At 31.1% G+C, this 26852-nt stretch overlaps 1 protein-coding gene across 2 annotated transcripts in view; it reads right to left on the bottom strand.

The window, feature by feature from the left end:
- Positions 1–22405, bottom strand: part of LOC143246951 (anoctamin-2-like) — a 31256-nt gene extending 8851 nt beyond the window's left edge. Inside the window, exons 1-10 of one of the 2 annotated variants that reach the window (XM_076494217.1) lie at positions 22285–22405; positions 21331–21502; positions 20012–20123; positions 15243–15325; positions 13523–13594; positions 12428–12505; positions 8719–8889; positions 7392–7428; positions 5253–5364; positions 4219–4273 (exon numbers count right to left, since the gene is read on the bottom strand). In XM_076494217.1, the coding sequence (XP_076350332.1) occupies positions 4219–4273; positions 5253–5364; positions 7392–7428; positions 8719–8787 (273 nt within the window). In that variant the 5' untranslated portion in view covers positions 8788–8889; positions 12428–12505; positions 13523–13594; ... (2 more) ...; positions 21331–21502; positions 22285–22405. The remainder of the gene's footprint in view (positions 1–4218; positions 4274–5252; positions 5365–7391; positions 7429–8718; positions 8890–12427; positions 12506–13522; positions 13595–15242; positions 15326–20011; positions 20124–21330; positions 21503–22284) is intronic. The other variant, XM_076494218.1, reaches the window with a different exon arrangement.
- Positions 22406–26852: the final 4447 nt, after the last annotated feature.

The raw sequence follows: 26852 nt of genomic DNA, 5'->3' as shown, positions 1-26852 counted from the left end.
AACTGACCTAACAATTATTCTGTGCTTGTTATAGTATTACAATGTATTCACATCATTTGGCAGGCTTTAAGTAAACATAAAAAGTTTTTTGCACACCAAACATTATATTTTTTGATGGAGTATTTTCACTAAAAATGTATCTGTGAATACTTACATATGTATAGATGAATAAATAGAGAATTTCTGTTTGCTAGTCTGAATGTTGATTTCCATGTTTAGCTTAAAAATACTTTTCTTAGTCTCAAAAATTTCAAACCTTTTTCTGTAATATCTAAACCTAAATCCTTGTTACTGATGTAACCCATGAAGCAGTGAAGAATGACTGTCTGGAATGACTTTAAATTGTGATATTAAACTACTTATGTTTATACTAAATAGTTTTATGCTCATAATAGTGTGTGTATCTGTATACATTGTTAAATGTTATTGTTTTATTGCCTTTATAACCCCTAACTAATTACTATTCATGCCTTAATAAGTTGTAAATCATGTGACAAATATGCAGCTCTTGCTATGCTTTTGAATTCCATTATGCACAAGCTACTCATGAACATTTTTTAAAATATTACTATTATTATTAGTTTTTTGTTTGTGTGTTTTTTGGTGTGTTTTATTTTCATTTTGTGCAAAGCTACACAAGGGCTATCTGCACTAGCTGTCCCTAATTTAGCAGTGCAAGACTAGGGAGAAGGCAGCTTGTCATCACCATCCAGTGCCAACTCTTTCACCAACAAATAGTGGGATTGACTGTCCCATTATAATGACCCCACGGCTGAAAGGGCGAGCATGTTTGGTGTGACGGGTATTCAAACTCGCCACCCTCAATTTACGAGTCGAGTGCCTTAACCACCTGGCCATGCCAGGCCTATTATTATTAGTAGTAACAGTAGTACTTATTTTACTCAATCTAACCTAACTGATCTAAAGATATTTCTATTTTTAAACAATAATTTCCCATGGCAATCAATGTTAAATTGAAAGCAAAATATGGAATTTTATTTACAGGAAACATTGCAATATGATAAATCACTTGACAGATGAAAACCACAGCTTACTATTGGTTTTTAAGTAATACTGAACTGAGTGGCTTAAACACTTATTGGTAATTTCTAATAAAGAGGACGTCACAAGTGAGTGTGGCAAGATAGATTTGATTTCATGTCTCTGGAACCAAATAATATCAAACGCTATGAAAATTATAGTATGTCTAAGTGAAATTATATAATAATAAGTGATTTACATTAAATTTCATTTTCTACTTCTTGTAGGGGTGGTAAATAAATTAGAGAAGAAAAGGCTTAGAGAGAAAATGTTACAATTCTTACACTAGAAAATTCTAGTTTTTTTTATTTTAAATATTGCCTTCTGAAAGTAAAATCTTTAAACTTGTATACTATTAAAATATGGATTAAGAGCTATGTTTTCAGAGTTTATTTATTAGTATATCATGAAAAGAAAATACTTTAATCAACTTTTGAATGTAACTCACTAAAACCTTAAGACATGCACAGAAAAAAATGTCTACAGAAAAAGGGTTAATATTGCTATTTTTTTCCCAGCCAACAGGAAGTGTTCTTTGAATAAAAATCAAGATTTCATGTTTTTTTACCATGAATTTATGACTTCAGGTCCCAAATACCAGTGCAAATACAGGACTTCTTATAGTTATTTGACTGATTGCTATTATGTTATTGAGCAAAATATTGTCTAACCAGGTTTCAGATTGAGCATATACATATTGATAAAGTAGGTCATAGATCAGTGTTGTCTGTGTAAAGTAGATTACCTCAAACAGTGCTGGTTAGTAAGGTCATGTGGGAGCTTATGTACATATATCAAAATGCAGTTTGTTAGAACAAGAAAGAAGTAATTTAGGTATGTTACTTTCTAATCTAAATTACATTTGTCTGTGTATAAATGAATAATTCTTACTGACCTTGGATCTTATCTAAGCCTAGAACATATTTAGTTTTATAGATACAGTATAAAATCAAATCCTATTTGCAAATTTCAACTTAAACTAAGAACAAACAACACAATTATTAATAAAATATTCCCTTCAATGTTTTAGTTACTTTTTTAACTTATTATTTAAATTCTTAACTCATAATATCCTTACGTATTTAGAAGTTAATTAAGTTAATGGCCATTTTGGCCAACTGACCACCATTTTGCATACAATCTTCACATGACCATATCAACTTTAAAGACACTTTACAACATTCATGTTTCAATATTACCAGGAGATATAAATGAAAGTCTGAAAATGGCAAGTTGTCTTAATTATTTTGGTAGTGCAAAAGTAAATAAAAAGGTAGGATTTTATAAATAATAAACTGCAAACAACAACATGATGTTATTTATTATGACTTAAAGAACAGAAAAGTGGCAATTACATTCCAGTTTTAGTTTCTTAAAAATTACAAGATTACTGGGAAATTAAAAGCCTCTAGAAGGCTTATTTTCTGAAGTTATCTAAAAATAAAAGTTAACATTTTACTTAAACTGAAAATTGTTTCCAATAATACTTACCATCCACCAACACTCTAGCTAGAATCTCACATTCATAAAAATGTAGGGGGCAGTGCAGGCATGATCCACACACAAAGCATTTGTATAGAACAGGAATGTACCAAGAGAAAAAGTGGTACAAGAGTGTGGAAATTACACCCTACCTCTATGATAAATATGCTCTTCACTTGGAGCTTTGTTCCTAAATCAAAGGCAGAACAGAATATGAATAATCATCAGGTAGGCCACCCCTGACCAGACAGCCAAGATTCTATGGCTCAGGGTTGAAATTAAGGGGTTGTAGTACCTATATCCCATGTTGCTGGCTATGGTTATCAGACCACAATGTTATATGTGTATATATATACACACACACACACACACACACACTTTAGATACCAACATGTAACCACAGAATGTTGCATTTGGCACCATCAGAATAACGACACGAAAGTAAGCAACACTTAACGAGTGCAAAAGGTAACACCCGAGGCTAGGAATAATGGGATCCCATATGTCATACTCAACAAATGAACAGAACTCATCTGGTAAGGAATTATGAACATTTGTTTTCAGTCTCTAACCAAGTGGATAAGGTGTATCCTACTTAACCCTGGAATTATGTGGAACCTCCACTCAACCAAGGACTTACAATGGAATTGCTTTAGTTTCAATATTATGATATAGTGAACCAACCTCCATAAATGATAACCAAAACTGGCACTGATCAAAGAGAAGGGTTTTGCACTCCCCCAACTAGATAACTGTATGCAAAATATGAACCAAATTTATGAGTAGGTTCCCAGGAAGGCTGGAGCCACTCTTTCTGAAAGATGAAAAAAAACATCTAGAAACCCTAGAAGGAGGACCCCTGACTTTGCCCTCTTCTCCAAAAGTGGTTGAACACACTAAAAAACTTTGGTGGAAAAGCCTCTTGTCTGCCACAGATTCTCAAGCTCCATTAATACAGCCTGGTGTGCTAAAATGCACTGGGGAGACCTGAAAAACAGAGCTCTGGAAACTGTGCAATAGGTGAATCAAGTTCCCTACATTTTTTTCAAAGCAAACCAATCACAATTTATTCAATATGAAGATTAGCAAGATCCTTTTTAGCTGTATTCATGAATGTCCATGAGTGGCAATCCATAACAAGATAATATCATCTGGTAGGTGCCTAAATGATCTTACAGGGCACCTCATTTTGACAGAACCTGTTGCATAATGGTGGTAGTAATTATAGTAAAAGTAGTTGCTAGTTTGAAGTCGAAAAGAGAAAGCATACTTGCCGCAGAAGCACTCACCCCAGAATGAGATACCATGAAAATAAAGGGACCCTGAAAAAATAAAAGAGTATATGATTGAGGAAAATACTCATTTCTGGTAAAAGCCTAGCAGATGTGGTAAAAAAATATACAGGAAGTACTGGGACACCATCAGAAGAGAAATTGGCCAGATCATGTAAACAAAAGATAGGAGTGTAATAGAAGTATTCCACATACCAGCCGACACAATGTCTTCAAAGAACCACTGGACCGAGCAGCTAATGACACTGGATATTTAGAAATAGCTACAATGTCAACAGATGTTAAGTATGTTTTGGAATTATTATACAGTACTATGAATAAACTGTGTACAAAAAGAAAATTTAAATAACAGTTTAACACCTGAACTTTTATAAAACAAAAAAACTGACAATGTTATACATACTTCCTCTTGTCGATATCCAAACAATGAATTGTAATGTCCTGGATGCCCAACAAACCTGTTGCATCAAAGATAAATTTTAACATAAACAACTTTCTTCACATGTAACATAAAGATAAAAATAAAATCTAAAAAGTCAATTCTGTATTGATGAACTATTCACACTTTCTCCATTGTCCTTTTCATTTTAAGTCTCCTAAAATCTCAAAGGTAAAACCACAAGTTTGTGGGTAATTAAGCACAAAGCTACACAATAGGTTATCTGTACTCTGCCCACCACCAGTATCAAAACCTAGTTTCTACCAATGTAAGTTTGCAGACATACTGCTGTGTCATTGGGGTAAGAAGTACAAGTTTAGGACATTTTTAAAAAATAAAGAATTCTATGCCATTTCAACAAGTTATTATTAAAATTTCCATGACCATTTAATTCACTGTAAGCACAATAAATGTAAAAAACATTTTAGCTTGTTATATTTAGACTTGTACATCAATAAATTATATTATTCAGCTAAAACATTAATTTTATCTGCAATATTTATAAATAAAGGGCCCTCATAATGCTAAGTTTATTTTTAATGAACAAAAAATAATGTGCTTCAATATTTGATTGGTTACCTATAATCTGAATTTGAAAGGGAATACCCTTTTTCATGGTGTTACAAGTTTGTTTTTATTGCTTAAAACATTTTTCTTACATATGAATTGTAATAATATCTTTGTATTAAAAACTAAAAACCAACAAAAGTAGAAAAAAATGAACACATAAAGGTAAATACAACAGTTTAGCACATGGCTTCAACAACTTAATCTACTTCAACCTACACATGCAGATATTAAAATGTTTCAAAAATCATGTTACATGTGATTTTTAAACACTTCTATGAACAGTAATAAGTTAGTCTACAAAACAACTTGAAAGATTAGTTTTTATAACTATGTATTATTAGCTGTCTTTTAGTACCATTTATTTTGAGTTCACTGTGTTTCTTTTTTTGTAAACAACTTCATTTCATATTTTAACACAAATTACTCACCTTCCTTTAAAAAATGCAATGTAAAAAACTGATGAATAGTAGTTGACAAACTTCAACATGTACATCTTCAAAGTCAAACTATTTTCATAATCACTTTGAGTGCGATGTATTTCTATATACAATATTTCAGAACAGTATTAACTATTTTACAAAAAGAATATTAACATACAGAAAAAGGTTGACATAAATAAAAAATGTTTGATAAACTACCTTAACACTAATGACAACCAATTGATAATACTATTAAACTTGTCATTTAACACATTTCATGTCAGAGGTTTTTTAGAACTCTTAGGTGAAACATTAAGTTCTATTCTTCAAATCAAATCTTTAGAGTATAAATATCTTTATGTCTGAAAGTGAATTATTTCTTATTTACAAAATTCATTATTTTCCATAGTTATAAATATCATTCTACGTCTGGCTCAGGTCCAGCTTTTAGGTGACTCTGCTGCTGTCACACGGAGCAAAGATATTTCTGCAATGTAGTTTTGAGTAATTAGAAATACTACGGTCAAATACTTTTGTATTGAGGGAGAGGAAGTCATAATAAAATACAAATCATAGGAACTGAAGACGAATTTTCCATATTCTTCTTAATTTGTCCATGATCTAAATAAATGTTAAGCCTTATCTTAGCCTCGTCCATTTTTTTGTTGTTGTTGTCAGAAGTAGGATACCAATGACTGTTGATCAAGACAATTGTGGTCTAGATACACTAGTTTCCATGAATTAGCAAACACGAACTACTTCTCAAGCCAAATCATTAGGAAACACAAGTTAATTTTAAATCAAAATGATTGACTTCATTCCATACTGTAACAGAAAAAAAAGAGCTTTACATTCTAGTTTTACAGTGGAAATATCTTTTTATGGTAGTTTTTTATACACATTTTTAGTAATCTTTGACAATTTTAAAATATATAACATGCAGTACTGAAGCCAATTTATGTAATATCTCTACATAAATTGACTGCATTAACAAGAGATGCTTTATTATTTATTGTAACATGATTTTATCTCAAAATAAAATTCCATATTTTAAAATTTATTTTATTAGTAGCCTTCATACACAAGTTTATAAAAAATTATGTTGAAACACACATATATCCTTAATATAAAATGCATGGGGTCGGTTTATTGGACAAATGCCATATTACAGATGGAATGTTCACTATATTTCTGAATTTATTATGGATATCTACACAAGATGTTGCAAGTTGTTAGTAGAATGTACAAGTCTGTTGTATGCTAAATATAAAACACACTGGAAAAGTATTTCTAATCAAGAAAGGATGACAATCTGAGTTACATATTAACATGTTGATGTTTATGTAAAGACTAAAAATACTAGATCCATGGCACTGTTTGCATATTGTGCTTGCCTCTAAAAATGTGTATTTACAAGTTTTCCTTTTCAGTATCCCTGTACACTGTATATGATATTTACTGTTCTTCATCATGAACTGTCATTAAATCAAATACATAATACCAAATTAAAAGTTACAAATAATCATCTAACCTTAAAATTATCATAAATATATTTATATAAATACTATACAATTTTTCATGTATTTCTGCATATATATGTTAGCAATGTGAACAGTTTTCACTGCTTTGATCACAAGACTATATGGTATTGCAACTAAATATACTTTACTGTGTTTCACACTGATCCACTAGTTTATTTAACAAAACACTCAGACTTGATCAATAATAAAACTAAGACTGGTAAAGTGATAAAGTGTGCTGTTAGTGATGTTCAATATACTTTTACATAATTACTTTCTAATGTTATTTTAATACATTCTGTACAAACAGAAAAGTTAATTAAAAATTCAGATAACATGCATAATGTGGCATAAATTAATTTTTTAAAGAAATTAGTTCTATTTTGAAAAGTGTGCATAATTTGGATTTATTCACCAATAAAATGTATATGTTTTTTCAAGATGTATAAATTATTCTGATAAACTTTGTGTGACTGTAACAGTATTTATCTGGCACTAAAATAAATATGGATAAGAACTTTTGCAGTCAGATTCTGGTTAAATTTTGTTATTCAAAATGATGGACAAAACATACAAAATAACCTATGTTCATTTGGAATTGCCAAAATTAGAAACAAGTAAAACTCACCCAATTCAGTGAGGAAGGTGGCTATTCTTCTATAAATCTAGAAAAGGTTAATAGTTAGTCAGTTGTTTCAGAAAGAACATCTACACTAGCCATCCCTAACTTTAAACTGATAAGACTATGAAATGGCACCTATTGCCAATTCTTTGGTTACTCTAATCAAATAACAGGATTTGACAATCACTTTTACAACATTCACATAATCTCAAGGTTGAAGGGCATTTTTGCTGCAACAGGATTAGAACCATAAACCCCCAGGTTCAGAGTTCAGAACACTGACCACTAGGCCTAGCATACAAATAATGAAACAATACCAAAATGTTTCAGATATCAGTGTGATATGAATATGGTAATTTTATCCCTGGTTAAGTGTTCATTCTCTTTTGATTTTTTTACTCTGGCTTGTAATTTTTGGAGTTTAAATCAAGTTTTTCTAATTCAAATTTATACATGCCCAGCCCAAAGGTAAAAGAACAAATGCATGATCAACGTACACTAATTCCTGTGCCTAGTATTTGACCACTCAATGATGATGGGTGTGTTTATAAAAAAACTGAAAAGTTATTTGGTTTGGTTTGTTTTGAAGTTTGCACAAAGTTACACAAAGGTTATCTGCACTTGACGTCCTTAATTTAGCAGCATAAGACGAGAGGGAAGGCAGTTAGTCATCACCATTCACAGCCACACCTGAGACTACTCTTTTACCAATGAATAGTGTGGATTGACTGTCATATTATAATGCCCCCATGGCTGAAATGGCCAAAACTGAAAAGTACTACTGAAGATCTTACAAAACAAATATATAGTAGTGTTACTTGCATCTGAACTTAAATACTGAGGGTTTGTCATTATTTTAATAATTTCTCTGGCACACAAAATATAAAGATTTTCTTATGGTTATTTTGGTGCATTCATAAAAAAATTCCAAGCTATATTCATTTCATTCTTGAAAATACAAACATGAAAAAAAACATTACATTATTTACAGCTGAACAGAAAACAAGAAACAACCTTAAAAAATTACAAGTAATTACATATAACATTTCCTTTTAGTCATTAAGAAATCAAAGTAAAAAATAAATAAACAACAAAACTAATATGCTTACATACCACTATATACATATATATATATATACACACACGTGCCACTTTAAACATGTACTTGATACATATATATACATATATACACACACATACACTTATATACACATATCACTATAAGCAGGCATTTGATCCATATCATCTTCAATAAAGCCATAAAAAGTACATTTTACACAACTAGAAATAGGTGAATTTCATATCCCTAATGTTTATCATTTAAGTGACCTACCAGGTTAAAGGTCATGATGCATACACGGTTCAACAGTGCAGCTGTCACAGAGGTAGTAAGAGATACCATACTGGTTAGTGTCTGATTGTCACTCAATGTGAAGTACAGAACAGTTTGAATGGATATTCTGTAAACAATCACACCAACCACAGCAGCAATAGCTATTGTTACCTAAAGAACAAAACATAATTTAAGTCTATAAAGAATCACTGCATCAAGACCTACTGTAACAAAGAATATATATGTAAATTTAAAATAGTTTTATGGAACTTAAAAAACACTTTGCTGTAGCAAACTATAACTGGAGTCTGGCAGTTAAAGTCCAGATTTCTTCACACAGTTGGAGGTTATTTGTCCTTTTATGAAGTGGTTCACTAAGTCTTTGCCTAGATTTTCTAGGCAGCAAATTGTTTTGCAGGATATGATAAAACCAAAACCATGAAACCTGCAACTGATCAAACAACTCTAAAGTTATGTTTTTCTGTGGCATCTTAACCCATTTTATAATTACTAAAAATGGGCAATTTCACAATTTTTTGTTTGTCAATGTTTGGGACCTGTACAAAAATATCTTTCTACCAGCTAACATGTAAATTGGTCAAAATATGGCTGAGTAAATGATCAACAAATACCTCTAAATTGTGCTTTTTTTAGATCTCTTCCTGCCTCCACCCCCCCCCAAAAAAAAAGTAAAAAAAAAAAAGATTCAAAATGGGCAAATCTAGCTATTTTTGTTTGTCATTGCATTGAGCTCATGAATATTTACATTTGTGCCAGTTGACTTCCAGACTGCTGTAAATATAACCACTAAGAGCCCAAAATATATATTTTTTGGGTTGTTTGGCATCTGACCCCTTAAAAAAGCCTAAATAAAAAAATGAAAATACTTACTGCACATACTGGATCAAAGTATGACCCTACCAAGTTTCAAGATAATCTGCCAAGATATGTAGGTATGGCAATCGACTGAAAAGAGTTTGGAAGAAGGTAAAGCAACAGAAAAACTATATCTCTTTCATGATGATGAGGAACCCACATCAAGTAAAAATGTATCTCAAGATGGCTGGTATGGGTATTAAAACTGTTTTTCTTAACCTGAAAGCCTGAGATACCTAAGAAGGTGAAACATTGTTTTCTAATTTATTTTAATAAAAGTTTTAATATCCATACCAGCCATCTTGAAATACGGTACACCTATCCGTGGAGACAATTATGAGAAATAACTGTCTTGTATACCATACTGCAAAAAATTGGAAACTGGATTCATTGAAAATTATAAAAAAATCCTCCCAAGTTTACAAAGTGCATCTTTTAAAAACAATTTTTCTTTAAACATAGAACCAAAAATCAATGACCATGTAGTTATAAGTCATCTTAATTTAAGAATGCAGCCTTACTCTAAAACAGTACCACCTGTGGTACTGGGATGTCTCTATTAAGCCTTTGAGTAATCTCTGATCATTTGGGAAAAAAAAACCTTTAAAAGTAGACTCATTCTTGAAACACCTCTGAAAACTTTTCTTGTAAATAGACTGGACCACCAAAAGATTGATAATAAGCAAAATACATGATTGTTGAGACAAAGTTAAAATTTCCTTACTTAATCGTGTTATTGTTACACAAAACTACAGCAAAATCGACTGAGCATTTTCAACCACAACATAGAAAGATATGCTGTATGGAATGCTCACTTAAAAATCAGTTAATTTTCAGTGAAAGATGCTTTATGTGGTTATAAGTGCATAACAGATGCAACGTTGTTCCGAGTGACTGCTTTCATATTGGACTCATGTTAAACAAGTCACAAAACCTTGATAAATAATTACTTCAAAAGACACAAATCTTTATTTAAAGAGACGTTTTAAACACACTTGTTTTATTTGAAAGGGCTGTTTTCCTACTGGAATAATTTTATACGTGCCTAGTGGGGGTCGTGTCTCACTCTAAACACATATTTTCTCATTGTTGTGCACTAAAAAAAGTCAACATAGCAGATAATTAAAAACTAGGTATTTAAAATCCACAAATAGAGATCACAAAAAAATGTAAGCAAACAAAACTGTAGATCTATTGCTGACAGCTTAACTCAAGCCACAAATAATCATTTTGATTCCACTATAAAATTATTTCAAATGATATTTATTTTGTTACAGGACTCCACTGAGATTTCTGCAAGAAACTGACAGTACTTTTGAACTTACTTCCCCATCCTTAATTATGTCATGCTGTGAAATTTTCTGAGTCCTTCATTTTTAGCCATCAAAAAATCCAGTGTTTTACTAGTATGTGCATTAGTTGGAAACTACAGCTTGTGCATTTTCTAGTGTTTTTATTGGAAACAGATACAACAAAATTAGGCGATTCTGATGATGGATATTGTTATTCAAGCCACTGTTGTTCATCATTACTCAAATTTATTTCCTTGGCAACATTTCAACAGCTGTTTGACACTGGATGATTACCATAACAGATGCTACTATTCAATATCACATCGGTAATTCTTTCTACTGTTTTATGTACTGAGCAAAAGTCACAAGTGCATATTCAGTATTTATTACCACTGCATATATTACTCTTTCATATAGCTATTGCAATTTTAAACAGGTAGTGGTAGTAAAAGTTATTGATAATTAGCAATTTAGCAAAGTGTGCCACTGAGAGAATTATTTGTGTTGCCTTATTCTAACAAACACTTGTACACAGCAGGCTGTTGAAGAACAAACATATTGTTATGTATCAAAGTAAGCATGTGACTGTGTATGTTTATGTTGCACTAAACTTTGTTGTATTTTTTTAAAAGAAACATTATTCCATTCTGATGAGATTCCTTTGTTACTGTTCATCTTTTGTTATATAATAGTACAAGCTGATGGAAGCTACTCATTAAATTTGTGATCATACAATCTTTGCCTTCACAATGGTCCTTTGAGAACAATTTTACAGTTTGTATGTTACAGGTGTATACCAGTAAATATGTTTATTTTATCTTGAACATGTGTCATTTATTTTTAATATGTGGTGGATAAGTGGAACATAAAGCACAAGCAACAGTAAACTGTCAAAAAATATGTAACATTCAACTGAATTCACATGCACTTGTGAAGTTTAGAATGTATTCTCTATTAATGAATATTAAAAAAAACATCTTAAGTAACAATATAATTAAAACTCATTCTAGACTGTCAGAAAAATAAAGAAACAACATGAATCAAAATGCAGAGACTGTATTGTCAAGCCTATAGCCAAAGGCTCTAACAAAGTAAATAAATACAGCTGCAAGTAATGTCTGTATTATTTTCTTAAGCTTATTATAAATCTCTCTATTAACTCCATGCCTACAGTACTTCTCAATTTTAGTGGGGACAAAATAGTTTGTTTACTTTTTAAGAGTCCCGAGTTGTCAGCTTGAAAATACAATTTTTATATTTTGATTCAACTTTTCTGATGATCCATACACCCCTTCCCAAATTAATAATTTTCAATAATAAAGTTCACATACACACATATTCCTGTATACAGATAAATTTCTCATTCCCACTGAATACCAAACACCATCACTGTGTCAAATAGTCTTCATTACCTATTGAACCTGTTTCTAAAGTTCACTGTTCTCAAAATTGGTTCTTCTTTAAATCTGAAATCTTAAATGTTCACATAGCTTTAGTGTACACACCTACATACTCAAATTAATTCATAAGTAAATACTCACAAGTAGTAACACCACAGACCAGGAAAATATGGTACACGGTACTCGTCTCTTCCAAAACGAAACACGTGGTTCGTTTACCTGTTACAGTGTACATCACAGAAGCATTTAGAAAAACACATCAGTAAAAAACTAAGTAATAAATTTTCATAACTCGTAAGAAATAAAGTTCAAACACATGCCCTTAGAAAAAGAACCAGAACTGATGAAAAACTACTGTAATATTCCTTCTGAAGTTCAATTTACATTATTTTTGAAGGGGATAATAAAACCACAACTTAGGCATTGGAACATCTAACTTGTTTCTTTGTTTTTTAAAAAAGGGATAAAATAAATGTAATGAACTTTAAATGATTTGCTTTGTTTTAAATTTCACACAAAGCTACACGAGGGCTATCTGCACTAGTTGTCCCTAATTTAGCAGTATACGACTAGAGGGAAGGCAGCTAGTCATCACCACCCACTACAAACCCTTGGGCTACTCTTTTACGAACAAATAATGGGATTGACCATCACATTATAATTACGAAGTCGAAGCCTTAACCACCTGGCAGCCAGTATGGGACTTTAAATGAGAATATTTGAAACAAGCATAAAGTTGACATTTTAAACTTTCAATTTCAAACAATGTTCTACCAAGATCTTTTAAATTTTGTTATTCACATCTATTTTTTATACTCTGCTGTCTTTTAAACTACATGTAATGCATTTACACTGAATTATTTTTAGAAAAGTGTTTTATCACCCTTTTAAAATTGTACCTTTGAAGACCATTTACTCAAAATAACTGCATTTTTCAAGAATAAGGCATTTTTTTAAGTTTAATAATTTTAAGAAAGAATTTATACAAAAGATACATCGCTTGTTAATTTTGTTTGATAGAGTTATTTAGTTACAGTTTTGTTGTAAAACCAATACCAAACACTTTTAGTGTCATCATAAAACTTATAATCTGATAATCAACTACAACACTGCAAAATCATCATCAACAGATAGATCTAGACTTATATAAAAACAAGACAAATTGTGGGAACAACTGAACAAAAAGTCAGATGTTTGTTTTGATGTTTATTATAAATTGATAACTGCTGTTCTTACCCCTGTAATAAAGTTTACTTTCTTTTTCTTTACTGTTGATAATTTAGCTAAATATTCTGGCCTTGGATGTTCCTGGTGATATAAAAAAAACACACACATTATGATCAAGAGTTCAGGTAAAACATCATATCTGTGTGTTAAGAAATTTACATTTTTAAACATGTATTTTTGAGAAACTTTCTCAAAAGAATACCTTTAGGGAACATTCAAACATTATTTTTATAAGACAAAGTTTGAAAAGATGTTCAAAGGGAAATACTAGAGAGTAGCTGTAAATATCATACTGGAAACAAACAAACTTGTCCTGAGCACCCACTCAAGGCAGGAAAACAAGGTCATTAACCCTTTCACATCAAGAAGGTCAAGCTGCATATGTCACAACCTTTTTACAGAGTTAAATTCAAAATTTAATTAAACTAGTTTATTATCGATGTATACAAGTAAACTTTGCATCACAATGTAATTACTGAATCAAATTTTAATAGTATTTAAGTTCTTAGATTCTTCCTTTTTCTATAATTTACTTATCACCTCTACAAGAATTGAATAATTTTATGTAAATTAGTTATTATAAAGTAGTTATTTTATGGCTTTCTATCTTATTCATTCATGATGTCATACACTAGGAAATTAAAGTCATTTAGCACGCACACAGCTTCTCTTTTGCAAGCTACCAAGCTATGATGTTGTATATCCATAGACTTACCACTATATCAGCAAGGGGCATTTAGTGTGGTAGTGCCATTAGTAAAGAACAAAAAAAGATGCTGGTAAACAGTACATTTTATGTTTTTCATGAATATTCTTTATTTATTACTATAAAAGTAACTAAAATGAAAAAACAAGAAAGTTGTTAGGTTAGATTAGCTAAAATAATGAATAGTAATAAGAAATATTCTTCATATTGTTTAATGTAATTCAATAAGGTAACATGAGCTGAAGGTTCACCAAGTGATTTAAAACTTGTGAAGAAGGACTGTTTGTTTTGAATTTTGCACAAAGCTACTCGAGAGCTATCTGTGTTAGCCGTCCTTAATTTAGCAGTGTGAGACTAGAGGGAAGGCAGCTAGTCATCACCACCCACCGCAAACTCTTGGGCTACTCTTTTACCGATGGATAGTGTGATTGACCATGACATTAGAATGCCCCCACGGCTGAAATGGAGAGCATGTTTGGCGTGACGGGAATGCAAACCCGCAACCCTCAAAGGAAGGATTAATAGTTACACATGGTTCAAAAGTCAATAAAACTGTAAGATTAAGAAGAAACAGAAGATGTATATTGTCACAATTTGTTGTCATTTTAGCACAATAAAAAAGTAATTAACAATTATTTCATAATTTTTATGGTGGTTATGAGGACGTTTAGATTGGCTGATCATTTGAAAGTTACAGCTTGTAAAATAACAGATAAAATAAACTTTTTACTGACAGCAAACATCATCTGATATTTATGAAGGAGGTTTAAAGAACTACATAAGTGAAATTTGAAAATTTTTAAATGAAGTATTTTTAATCTTAACATGAAAAATCACTTTGCAATCATAACAGTCAACACTGACAACATATAATTAAAATACTTGTATGATTACTGTCAAATTTGTCATGACACAACTAGTACCTTCACAATCACAATAGGTATACTGCCATGGTTAAAAGTTCATGTCAAATACACAAGTCCATTGTGATAAATTAATAACTGAAATAAAAGTACACATTACCTCTAAGGTGTCAAAATTCGTTACATCCCAATGGTGGGTGATTTTTGATGAATATCTTTTCCACAATTCAAGAAAGATAACGGCTGAAAATAAATAAAAACAAAGTGATAAAGTTTATCATCACTAAAGACAGAAATCGCAACAGAATACAAATTACTCTTTAAACTTATATGGCTTATGATAATTTATTCAACTATTTTTGTTCACCAAAGTGTTAGTAATAATAAACTTTGTAAAGTGTTTTCTTTTTTCCTTGAAAAGTCCCAAATTACAGACAAGATATATCAAAGTAATAAAATAGGGCTGAAAGAAGGCAGCAGCGAGTGAACATCACCCATCAAGTTTAAATAAAATAATGTGATTTAACAGCCCCTCCCACCCCAGTAGTAATCCCAAAATCTTATAACTCAAAAATTTGGTTTCGATACACATAGTTGTCGTAGCACAGATAGCATATTATTTAGCTGCTTTGCTTAACAACAACCATTCAAACAAAACTGTCGCTTTTTAAAAACCATTCACGACTCCAAAGTACGAAGCCCGATCTTGCGTAACGGGACAGAAATATTGGATCCTTCAATTCAAATTCGATACTCAAACCACTCGGTCACTCACAGTCACCAAAAGGAAAACGTCACCTCGAGTATGAATTGAAATTTTATCGTAGTTAATGGCCAGGTAGTTAAGGCACTCGACTCGTAATCCGAGGGTCACGGGTTCGAATCAGCGCCACACCAAACATGGTCGCCCTTTCAGTCGTGAGGGCGTTATAATGTTACGGTCAATCCCATTATTCGATGGTAAAAAAGTAGCCCAAGAGTTGGCGGTGGGAAGTAATGACTAACTGCCTTCCCTCTAGTCTTACACTGCTAAATTAGGGACGGCTGGCGCAGATAGCCTTGTTGTGGCGAAATTCAAAACCAACCAGTCGTAGTTAGTATTCAATCATTAAATAAAATCTAAATACCAAACTTTTAATACTGAAGTAGATTAACCGAAGTTTATTAACTTTCCTTAATGTATTTGAGGTTCATTTTTATTCCGTATGTAAAGTTGTTAACCTTGGATTCAACAAACAGGTTATTCTTCTGGTAGTTTATAATTCATTACTTCTGACCCACGTTTATTGTAAAGGACTTGAGTATTCTGAAGTCAAAGGGTTAGGTTCTTGTCCTTCCACTGTTTAGATCAAAATATTTTCCTTCACGCTGTCATAACAAAAGCCAAGCCTATTTTTGCTTTCTCTGTTTACTGATTTAACAGATCCACTTTTTCTGCAGACAAGTGCTTTCTTTATCTGTTGTTCACGTTAAGCAGAGAAAACATTCTCAGTTATATATCTAGAAGCCAAATCCATGTTTTTCTTTTAATCAAAATTAGATTTCATTTTGATATGTGTGTGTGTGAAGGACAGGAATAAGGCTTAGTGTGACTCTAGATTTGAACCTATGTGGCTTATACATCAATCCGGTACTGTGTGTGTGATTGTTTATTTAATAACAGGTCAGTTTTGTTTCCATTCCTTTAAACATTTCTTCATACAGCATTTTTTTGTAATGAGCTGTCCATACTTTGTTTTAAAGAGCACATTGTATTTTTTTAAATTATATTTTATCATATCTTAATTAACTAACTTCGAAACACCTCAAGAAGCTATCACAGTTAAGTTCTGAAAAAAACAACTGATCACAGTCACTTCACTGGTCAGTGTATAAGCAATGTATCACGTAGTTATCAATCGAATTGCACGAAGAAGAAAACTCACACACACACAAACATACAATAGAATTTCCTCCTAATACACATGAGAATCGCAAACCGTTAAAATATATTCAATTAGTCCACATATACTAATGATAAACTAAGACTGATAGCTTTGGTTAACAGAAAACTGCAGCCGACTTATTATTGAATGACAAAGGAGGTGACAATTCTTAAAATATCGTAAAATCATGTATTTTACAAGAAACCGTGAGACTCCGGACATTTTTCTACATCTGTATTTTATTTTGTAACTGTTGTTATGTATAACTGGACTACTATGTAATTGGATGAAAACAACGTAAATAACTGTGAGAGTCTGTCACACTGTTATAATAGGTTCTTTGTGCTGTTCACCTAGAAAATCAACAATTCCTTTTACGAAATATCTATATATTAAAACGATTCATCAAAAAACGTTAATCCATGTCACATACAGCTTGGTGAAGTAATGTATCTGCAAAATAAAGCTGTTATTTTAGTGTTAAGTACTACTTCGTAAGGTCATGTGTTATATTAAACACCACAAAAGTAATACAGCTGTAAAGTGGTCAGTCAAGCTGTTATTTTAGTGTTAAGTACTACTTCATAAGGTCATGTGTTATATTAAACACCACAAAAGTAATACAGCTGTAAAGTGGTCGGTCAAGCTGTTATTTTAGTGTCAAATGCTACTTCATAAGGTCATGTGTTATATTAAACAACACAAAAGTAATAAAGCTGTAAAGTGGTCGGTCAAGCTGTTATTTTAGTGTTAAGTACTACTTCATAAGGTCATGTGTTATATTAAACACCACAAAAGTAATACAGCTGTAAAGTGGTCGGTCAAGCTGTTATTTTAGTGTTAAGTACTACTTCATAATGTCATATATTTTACCTGGCAAGTTACACTATTCTGAATCTCCAAAATTAGTGAACAAAATTTACTTGGTTAGCTACAGCAATATCAGCCTCATTAATACATCAATAATATATTCTTCCAGGTAAGTTCCAGTGTTGTGTCTTAACCTCTAGTATTTGGAACATCGTCAATTCATCAGTGATGTATTTTACCAGATAAACTAATGTCTTCTGAACTTCGTTCATTAATCAGTAATATATTAACCTACATGGTAAGCTATAATATTATGAATTTCGTTAATTAACAAAGGGAATATTATCATATCCAGTAAGTTACAGAGTTGTGAATGTCTTTAATTTTTCACTAAAAACATTACCTTACAGGATAAGCTACAAACTTCTAAATAATGTTAATTAATGACGAATATATTATCCAACGAACTTAAGCACACTATTCAGAACCTCCATAAATAAACAAAAAATACCATTCACTGTAAGTTATGGTTTCCATAAAATCATCAACAATATTCCCTACAGCCCAACATGGCCAGGCAGTTAGGGAGCTCGAACCGCAATCTGAGGGTTGTGGGTTTGAATCTTTGTCTTACCAAGCATTCTTATCCATTTATCCATTGGAGCATTATAATGTGATGGTCAATCCCACTTTTCATTGATAAAAGTAGCCTAAGATGTGGCAGTGGGCGATGATGACTAGCTACCTTCCCTCGAGTTTTACATTGCTAAATTAGGAATGACAAGCACAGATAGCTCTAATGTAGCTTTGCACAAAATTCAGAAGACAAACAAAAATATTTCTAAGCTACAGTATTCTGAATCTCGACAATTAATCAAAAAGTATCTAGTAATTCCATTCCCAGTGTGCCACTCAAGAAGAAAGGTACACCTCTCAAAAGCGTTTGGGTTATAAGATTTTTATTATTTTTTTACCTGGAAAGCTACAGCATTTTGAATCTCCTAAATTAATTAACAATATATTATCCTATACTGATATTCTGAATGCCATGAATTCATAAGTAAATACTAAATAGGGTGAGCTACAGTATTCTAAATATCATGAATTGTAAACAGTATATTACCCTATTTACCAGCTATATTATTATGAATCTCATTAATTAACCAACAGGCTAGCCCATCTAATAAGAAAAAGTATTCTGAATTTAATTGATTAATAAAAAATATATGGCGTGAGGTAACCTACACTATGCTGACTCTTGTCATTTAATGGACAATATATCCTACCAGGTGAGGTACAATATTCTAAACCTCGATAAATAAACAAAAGTATATCATACCTGATAAGCTATGATTTTTTTTTAATCTGGTTAATTCATCAACCATATAGATTATCCTACCTGATAAACTACAATATTTTTGATCTCATTCATTAATCAACAATATATCCTACCTGGTAAACTACAATATTTTTAATCTTGTTCATTAATCAACAGTGTATCCTACCTGATAAACTACAATATTTTTAATCTTGTTCATTAATCAACAGTATATCCTACCTGGTAAACTACAATATTTTTAATTTTGTTTATTAATCAATAGTGTATCCTACCTGGTAAACTACAATATTTTTAAACTTGTTTATTAATCAACAATATATTCTACCTGATAAACTACAATATTTTTAATCTCATTCATTAATCAACAATATATCCTACCTGGTAAACTACAATATTTTTAATCTCATTCATTAATCAACAATATATCCTACCTGGTAAACTTCAATATTTTTAATTTTGTTTATTAATCAACAGTGTATCCTACCTGGTAAACTACAATATTTTTAAATTTGTTTATTAATCAATAATATATTCTACCTGATAAACTACAATATTTTTAATTTCATTCATTATTCAATAGTGTATCCTACCTGGTAAACTACAGTATTTTTAATCTTGTTCATTAATCAACAATATGTCCTACCTGGTAAACTACAATATTTTTAAACTCGTTCATTAATCACCAATATATCCTACCTGGTAAACTACAATATTTTTAATTTTGTTTATTAATCAACAGTGTATCCTACCTACTAATATACAGTATTTTTAATCTTGTTCATTAATTAACATTATATGCTACCTGGTCATGTACAGTATTCTAAATCTCATTTATTAATCAACAATATATTCCACCTGGTAAGCTTCAGCTTCTTCCTTACTGTACTTTGTAGCCAACCCTGTAATCATTGCAACTCATTGGTCCAATTTCACAATAACTGGATCATTTTCTTTAGTCAACCAAGAGCTAGAAGGTACAGAAAAATATTCTTGTGAAACAAATATAGTAAATTTATTTCATCACCAAAAGAAACTTCCCTCTAATTATCTGATTAATTACTTGGTCTTTATAATATCTCTGTTCATCTACTTTACTATTAATATGTTTTGCTGAGAAATACTGTGGCAACAAATCTAGTAAACATTTATGATTTTCTTTGCCATCCAAGCAACCAAACTGTCTTACAAGACCTAACTTTTAGATATGTACATGTTAGAATAACAGTAGGTCTTTTAAAGTATTACTTTGCAACACAACACACAGAGAGAAGTTCCTTACAATACATTATATTATCCATCACACAACAACAACAAGAATAGTCTATCACAGTACAACAACAGTGGAGTAGTATATCAAACAACAACAAGAGTAGTCTATCACAGTACAACAACAATGGAGTAGTCTATCACAGTACAACAACAGTGGAGTAGTACATCACAGTACAATGACAGTAGAGTTTTCTCTCATAATACAGCAACAATAAAGAAGTCAATCTTGAAACAACAACAGATAAATCCCTCCCAGTACAACAACAATGGATTAGTCCTTCATAATACAAAATAAAGAAGTCCATCTCTTCAAATTGTTACACTAGCACATAGACCATTCAATCAATAACCATTAAACGAGGTGATAAACCTCTAGCTGTTAAATATTCATCCACTGTTAACATACTCATATCTTGAATACACACCTTGCACTTGTTCGCATGAGAGAAGCTTCAAATTCACCACTGATACCATAGTGAGAAGGCCTATGAAGCTATAAGGAAAGAATGATAATGTTCAGATCACAATATTACACAAGGAGGAAAGACTGGTAGTATTGAAATTACAAAACTAAATGGCTGGAAAGATTGATGGTGCACAGATCTCAGGTTTACTATTGAAGAAAAGACTGTGTACATATCTCAGGTTTATGTTTTAAAGAAAGATTGATTGTGTACAGATCTCAAGTTTAATATTGAAGGAGATTTATAATGTACAGACATTTGTTTTTTTTTATTACAGTGTTTAATCGTCAAGTAACATTTCGTACAGTGTAAGAAATGTTATCGCGAAAGTATATTTGCTTGTTTTTTGTAAATTAAGTGTGGCATTTTGTATAACTATTTTTGTGAAGAAAATTGATTTTTAATCCTTAAATTCATATGCTAAAATGTTTAAATTCTTACTGTAACTTGACTAATGTTCTTTAGTCTTTGGATTTCTTGGTCACTTATGGCATCGTGGAGTTGAACAATATAAGGTTTGTGGTTCTTTTCCTCCAACTTAATTGGTTGTATTAGCAGATACGGATGATGACCACTGAAATAGACACTTGAGATCCTTATCCCATTTTAAAGGCTGTGACAAAAACATCATATATTACAATAAAAAATACTGTATTTTAATTTTATTATGAGTAAATTAATTATTTTATAGTATGAACGTTATTAATACTAAAAAATTCACATTTACATTAGGTACGAGTTAATATGTACCAGTTTTAAACAGAGTAGACAGATGTAATTAAAGGCAGTAGACACTTAAAGGTAAATAAAGATATCCAGATGTCAATAAAGTAGGAAACATTGAATGCATACATATAAACAAAGAGAGTACACACGTGTGTATAAATAAAGTAAGAAACAGTAGACATTTAAATTTGAATAAAATGAGAAACATTGATCACGTATATTGAAATAAAGAGAGCAGACAAACATGCATAAATAAAATTAAAACAGTAGACAAATGTACATAAATAAGTAGACAAGTGCATTTCGATGAAGTAAGAAACATTAAAAAGTACATGTAAACAAAGAATACACACATGTACACAAATAAAGTAGGAAACAGTAGACACCTAAATGTGAATGAAGTAAGAGACATTGAACACGTACATATGAATGAAGTAAGATATATTAAACAAATTCTTGTAAAGAGAGAAGTATAAATCAATAAGGTAAAAAACACGATACAAGTACATGTATGAATAAATAAAGACATCTACATGGGAATAATGTAAGACACTTGTGAATGAAGTCATTGACAATGAACACTAATCCATGCTCATATTTGGTATAATAAAACAGCATATTTACGATGCTCCTTTAAAGCTGATTCCTGTTTCTAACATATAGATTTACCTGAAACATATATCCATTACCCTGAGTTGTTCTCCACAACACAGTCTGTTGAATTGTTCCTTTTCTATTACAGGATCAAGATTGTCAACAAAAAACACTGGCTTGAAATTCCTTTCATAAGACATAGTTTCTATCACTAAAGGAAACAGAAACAGTCTTCCAAGTTGTTTCTATAATAAATCAGAAAATGTTTAGTAAAGGATAAGAGAAAGTTTTGGATATTTCTGGTAGCTACACCAACAATTTAACAGCTACAGTTAATCCATTACTGATAGTTACACCAGCAACTAAACAGCTACAGTTAATCCATTACTGATAGTTACACCAGTAACTAAACAGCTACAGTTAATCCATTACTGATAGTTACACCAGTAACTAAACAGCTACAGTTAATCCATTACTGATAGTTACACCAACAACTAAACAGCTATAGTTAATCCATTACTGATAGTTACACCAACAACTAAACAACTAGTTAATCCATATTTATATTTATATTCATATTTCTATTTATATCCATATTTGTATTTATATCCGTATTTATAAAGTTTAAATTATGCTTTTTAATTATTTATACGTTGGCTTTTTCTAATGCACAGTAATAGTTTAATATGTCTAGAGTAAGACACAACCCTCAGTGAACACGTAATAAAACTCTACCAGTAAAGAAGCAGCCTTTTCAAATACGACTAAAACAGTGTTTTAAATAAAGCTTTGTGTCTTGTAATTATGTACTGACCCAAAGTTCTTTGTTTCTCAGGTTTGGTGTAAACATGCATCATGTACACATGCAACCCCTCAGAACATCACATCTATTATCTAGTTGTAACCATGGAGATCAACTTTCAATGAAAAATAATCAACTTTTAGATAGGTCATGGACATTCACAGCATTTGGTATAGTTGTCTGTTTCAGTTTTAGTCCAAAAGAAACAGTTCATTTTGCTATAGACTTGTGAAATAATAATATGAACAAATAGGAAAATTTTGACTTTTTCTAATGAACGTGAAAAATCCCCTTCTGTTGATTATCAATTTTAACTTTGGAAAAGGAAGGCTGTGAAAAAATAAGTCTGTTTTAAAGGTAGCCCAAATGTTCTGTAAAAGAGTTTTGAGGAAATTCCTATTATTTTCATACCACTGGTGAAATAGGCATATACATTGTTATTATTGTAGTGCACTGAAAGATTAGATATGTGTGTACATATAATACTCTGTCGTAACTGTGGTACCATTGAAGGACTAGGTACATACATCACGTTATTACCACAGTAGTACTGAAGAATTAGGTACATACACTATGTTGTTATTTGTAGTAACATTGAAGGATTAGGTATATACACTATGTTGTTATTGTACGGATTAGGTATATACACTATGTTGTTATTGTACTAACACTGAAGGATTAGGTACATGCATTCTGTTGTTATAGTAGTAACACTGAAAGGCTAGTTATACACATTATATTGTTATTGTAGTAACACTGAAGGACTAAGTATATATGTTATGTTGTTATTGTAGCATCACTGGAGGACTAGGTATAAACATTCTGTTGTTACTGCAGTAATACTGAAGGACTAGGTATATATGTTGTTGTTATTGTAGCAGCACTGGAGGACTAGGTACAAACATTCTGTTGTTACTGTAGTAACACTGAAGGACTAAGTACATATGTTATGTTGTTATTGTAGCATCACTGGAGGACTAGGTATAAACATTCTGTTGTTACTGTAGTAATACTGAAAGACAAGGTATATGGTTTTACTCATCATAATACTCTAAACTGAACAGAAACTGGTTAACCAGTGAATGGATATTTGCTGTAAAATTCTTAGCAACGCTTTAAGTGCAGCTACCACTTTAGTTGCCAATTTTGATTTCATTCTTATTAAAAACATCCAAGGTGTTTTTGATAAGAAACTAACACAAAGAAACAATGAAAACCTTTGAAGTAAAATTCATATAAACCAGAAAAACTCTTAAACAACCCTAAAACCTCCTTTCTTAAAACTAAAGCCAATCTCTACAACAAAACTATTTTACTTGTATCACAATCTCTTAAATAACTAGGACCAAGTAGTAATCAGTTAATGATAGTTTACTCTGATGTTGAGTTCAAATTTAACTGTATTTTGTATCATTATCAATATACCATAAATTTTGTTTCTAAACTATTAAACCCAAAGATACAGTAATTGTCATTTGGTATTTTGCCACGTGCTCTACAGTGATTGAGAGTATTTCACAAGTCAATGGTTAAAGTAAATCATGGTTATCACCCTAATAACTGTGATAAAAATAATCACTATACTGGTTATTTTCTCCTGTTTCAGTGTAATCTTCATTATAAATATTACACATTCTGGTTCTGTCAGTTTTCTCCTTTTTAGATATCTTAACACAAAATCGTGGTAATGTGTTGTAGTTTTTTTTAACTCAGCTGAATATTACTGTCAGTATAAGCTTAACCGCTCATCCAACATCCTCCATGCATCGGAGTTCATTGACTATTTTTTGAATAATTTGTACTTAAACACATAATCTTCCTTCAGATTTTTCTCTTCCCTTCAAAGAAGCTGTAAAAATCTTACTGCATACAATAGATATAAACACAAAAAGTACTTTTATTGTCATAATTACTTTAAAAACACCCTGGCTTTGAACCCATAATTAAATTATTTATATATTTTTTGAAATGCATAGTTGTTATGTAATATTTTGTAACAAATTCACTTGTACTCACTCACTTCTTTTTCTTTATCATCAATCAACATGAACAAATATTTCTGTACAACTATCAATCAGGCAATTAGACAATTAGCTAAAATAATGCTGTCACACCTAATCGTCTAATAAATACTGACTGAATTAATTTATCTTGGTGTTTCTTAAGTTTATAAAACGTTTAACCTCATTCAGATAAGACATGAATAAATTGTTTATTTGGAAGATTTTACACTTACTTCAATAGCTCTTTGGATTTCTTTTCCATGTTGTTCTTTACCGTGTGTGATATCTTTTACTAAACGCTAAAGTTTTCTTCATATGTCACTCCCATATACTAGTTACTTGACTTATTACATTACAAAAATTTTGATAATTATCAAACAATTTATCTTTTCTATATACGATTTTTTTTTCTCATAACAATCATCATAACTATATATGCAAAAATGGATCGTTTGGATTGAGAAAATATTTTACATGAAATAGCGAACTACGTCAAGTTCTCAAAGAAAGAGGTAACTTACCGAAAGCTAACCACATGTTTGGAAGGGATTGTGTAACTGAGTGTCGGAATGTAAAGGGCGGTGTTAGATGTTTTAATATATAATTTTATTTATATAAATAAATTACCGTTCAGTTACCTCTTTCTTTGTGAACCTGACGTAGTTCGCTCTTCTATGTAAAATATTTTCTCAACCCAAAAGAAACGTTTTTGCATATATATTTCTCTACACGTAGGTTTTTATCGACATCACTAATCATCATAACTGTATTAAGTAGAAAAAGTTATAACCTTAATTAATACGTAAACTAAGATATATTGGACAGCTATCATGCTTTCTTTGATTATAAATTGGAGTGTAGTCATTATTATTACTTTAATCAGTTTCTCTAAGATACTGATCATCACCTTTTCAGTTAAGTATCTCTCGATATCTATCATTATCATTTTAGTCTCACGCATCAAAACAATTAATATGATTAGTGAAGTTAAACATATTAATACCGCTATCATGATAATGTTTGTCAAACATCTGCCGAGAACCATCAGGATGATATTAACGAAACAACTCAGGATAACCACCCAAAAGACACTATTTGAATGTTTTAGTACATTTGTCATGGCTAAAATAATTAAACAGATTAGGAGAATCACCACAACTACGTCAATCAGATATCTTGCGATATTCATCATGGATACGTAATGTAATCGCCACAGGATAGTTACCACAACTATAATCAGATATATCAAGATATCCGTACAGATTTCTTTAGACATATACTTTAAAGCGTCTTTCATATCTTCCGTGGTTTTACATTTACAGGAAGCCGTCATTACTTTAATTAAGTAGCATATAGAAGCCATTATTGATGCTACCATCAAAAAACCTAAGGAGAGCCAGGATTAAGATATTCCTCCAACAGCATATTAGAAGCAACAGAAATACATGAGTTAAACACTCCAGAATAGACATCATTATTATGTCAACTCAGATCTTCCAAAGAGCCTTTGTAATTACTTTTAGTAAAATTAATATTTTGAAATATACGCCGCAGTTGTTTTTTTCACAGAGACTTCGAAACTTGTGCAATGATAGTTTGGTTCCTGAGAGACGGTGTGTATTGTTGAGTATTTCTAAAGTAGCTTACTATATTGTTGGAAAGGACATAAAAGCTGATGAAGTAATAATATTTCATATTTATCATTATATTAATGGTTTATTGTTACATTTGAGCCTTTCTTCACAGTAGTTTTTCTAACACGTGTGTATCAAATGTTATTTTGTACATTTCATTGCATTTGTTATTATTTAAATCTGTTCATTCCCAATTTCCGATTG

This window comes from Tachypleus tridentatus, chromosome 3 (assembly GCF_004210375.1).
Source record: "Tachypleus tridentatus isolate NWPU-2018 chromosome 3, ASM421037v1, whole genome shotgun sequence".
NCBI lineage: Eukaryota > Metazoa > Arthropoda > Merostomata > Xiphosura > Limulidae > Tachypleus > Tachypleus tridentatus.
The sequence above is the reverse complement of the archived record's forward strand: the minus strand, read 5'-3'. Positions and strand labels throughout refer to the sequence as shown.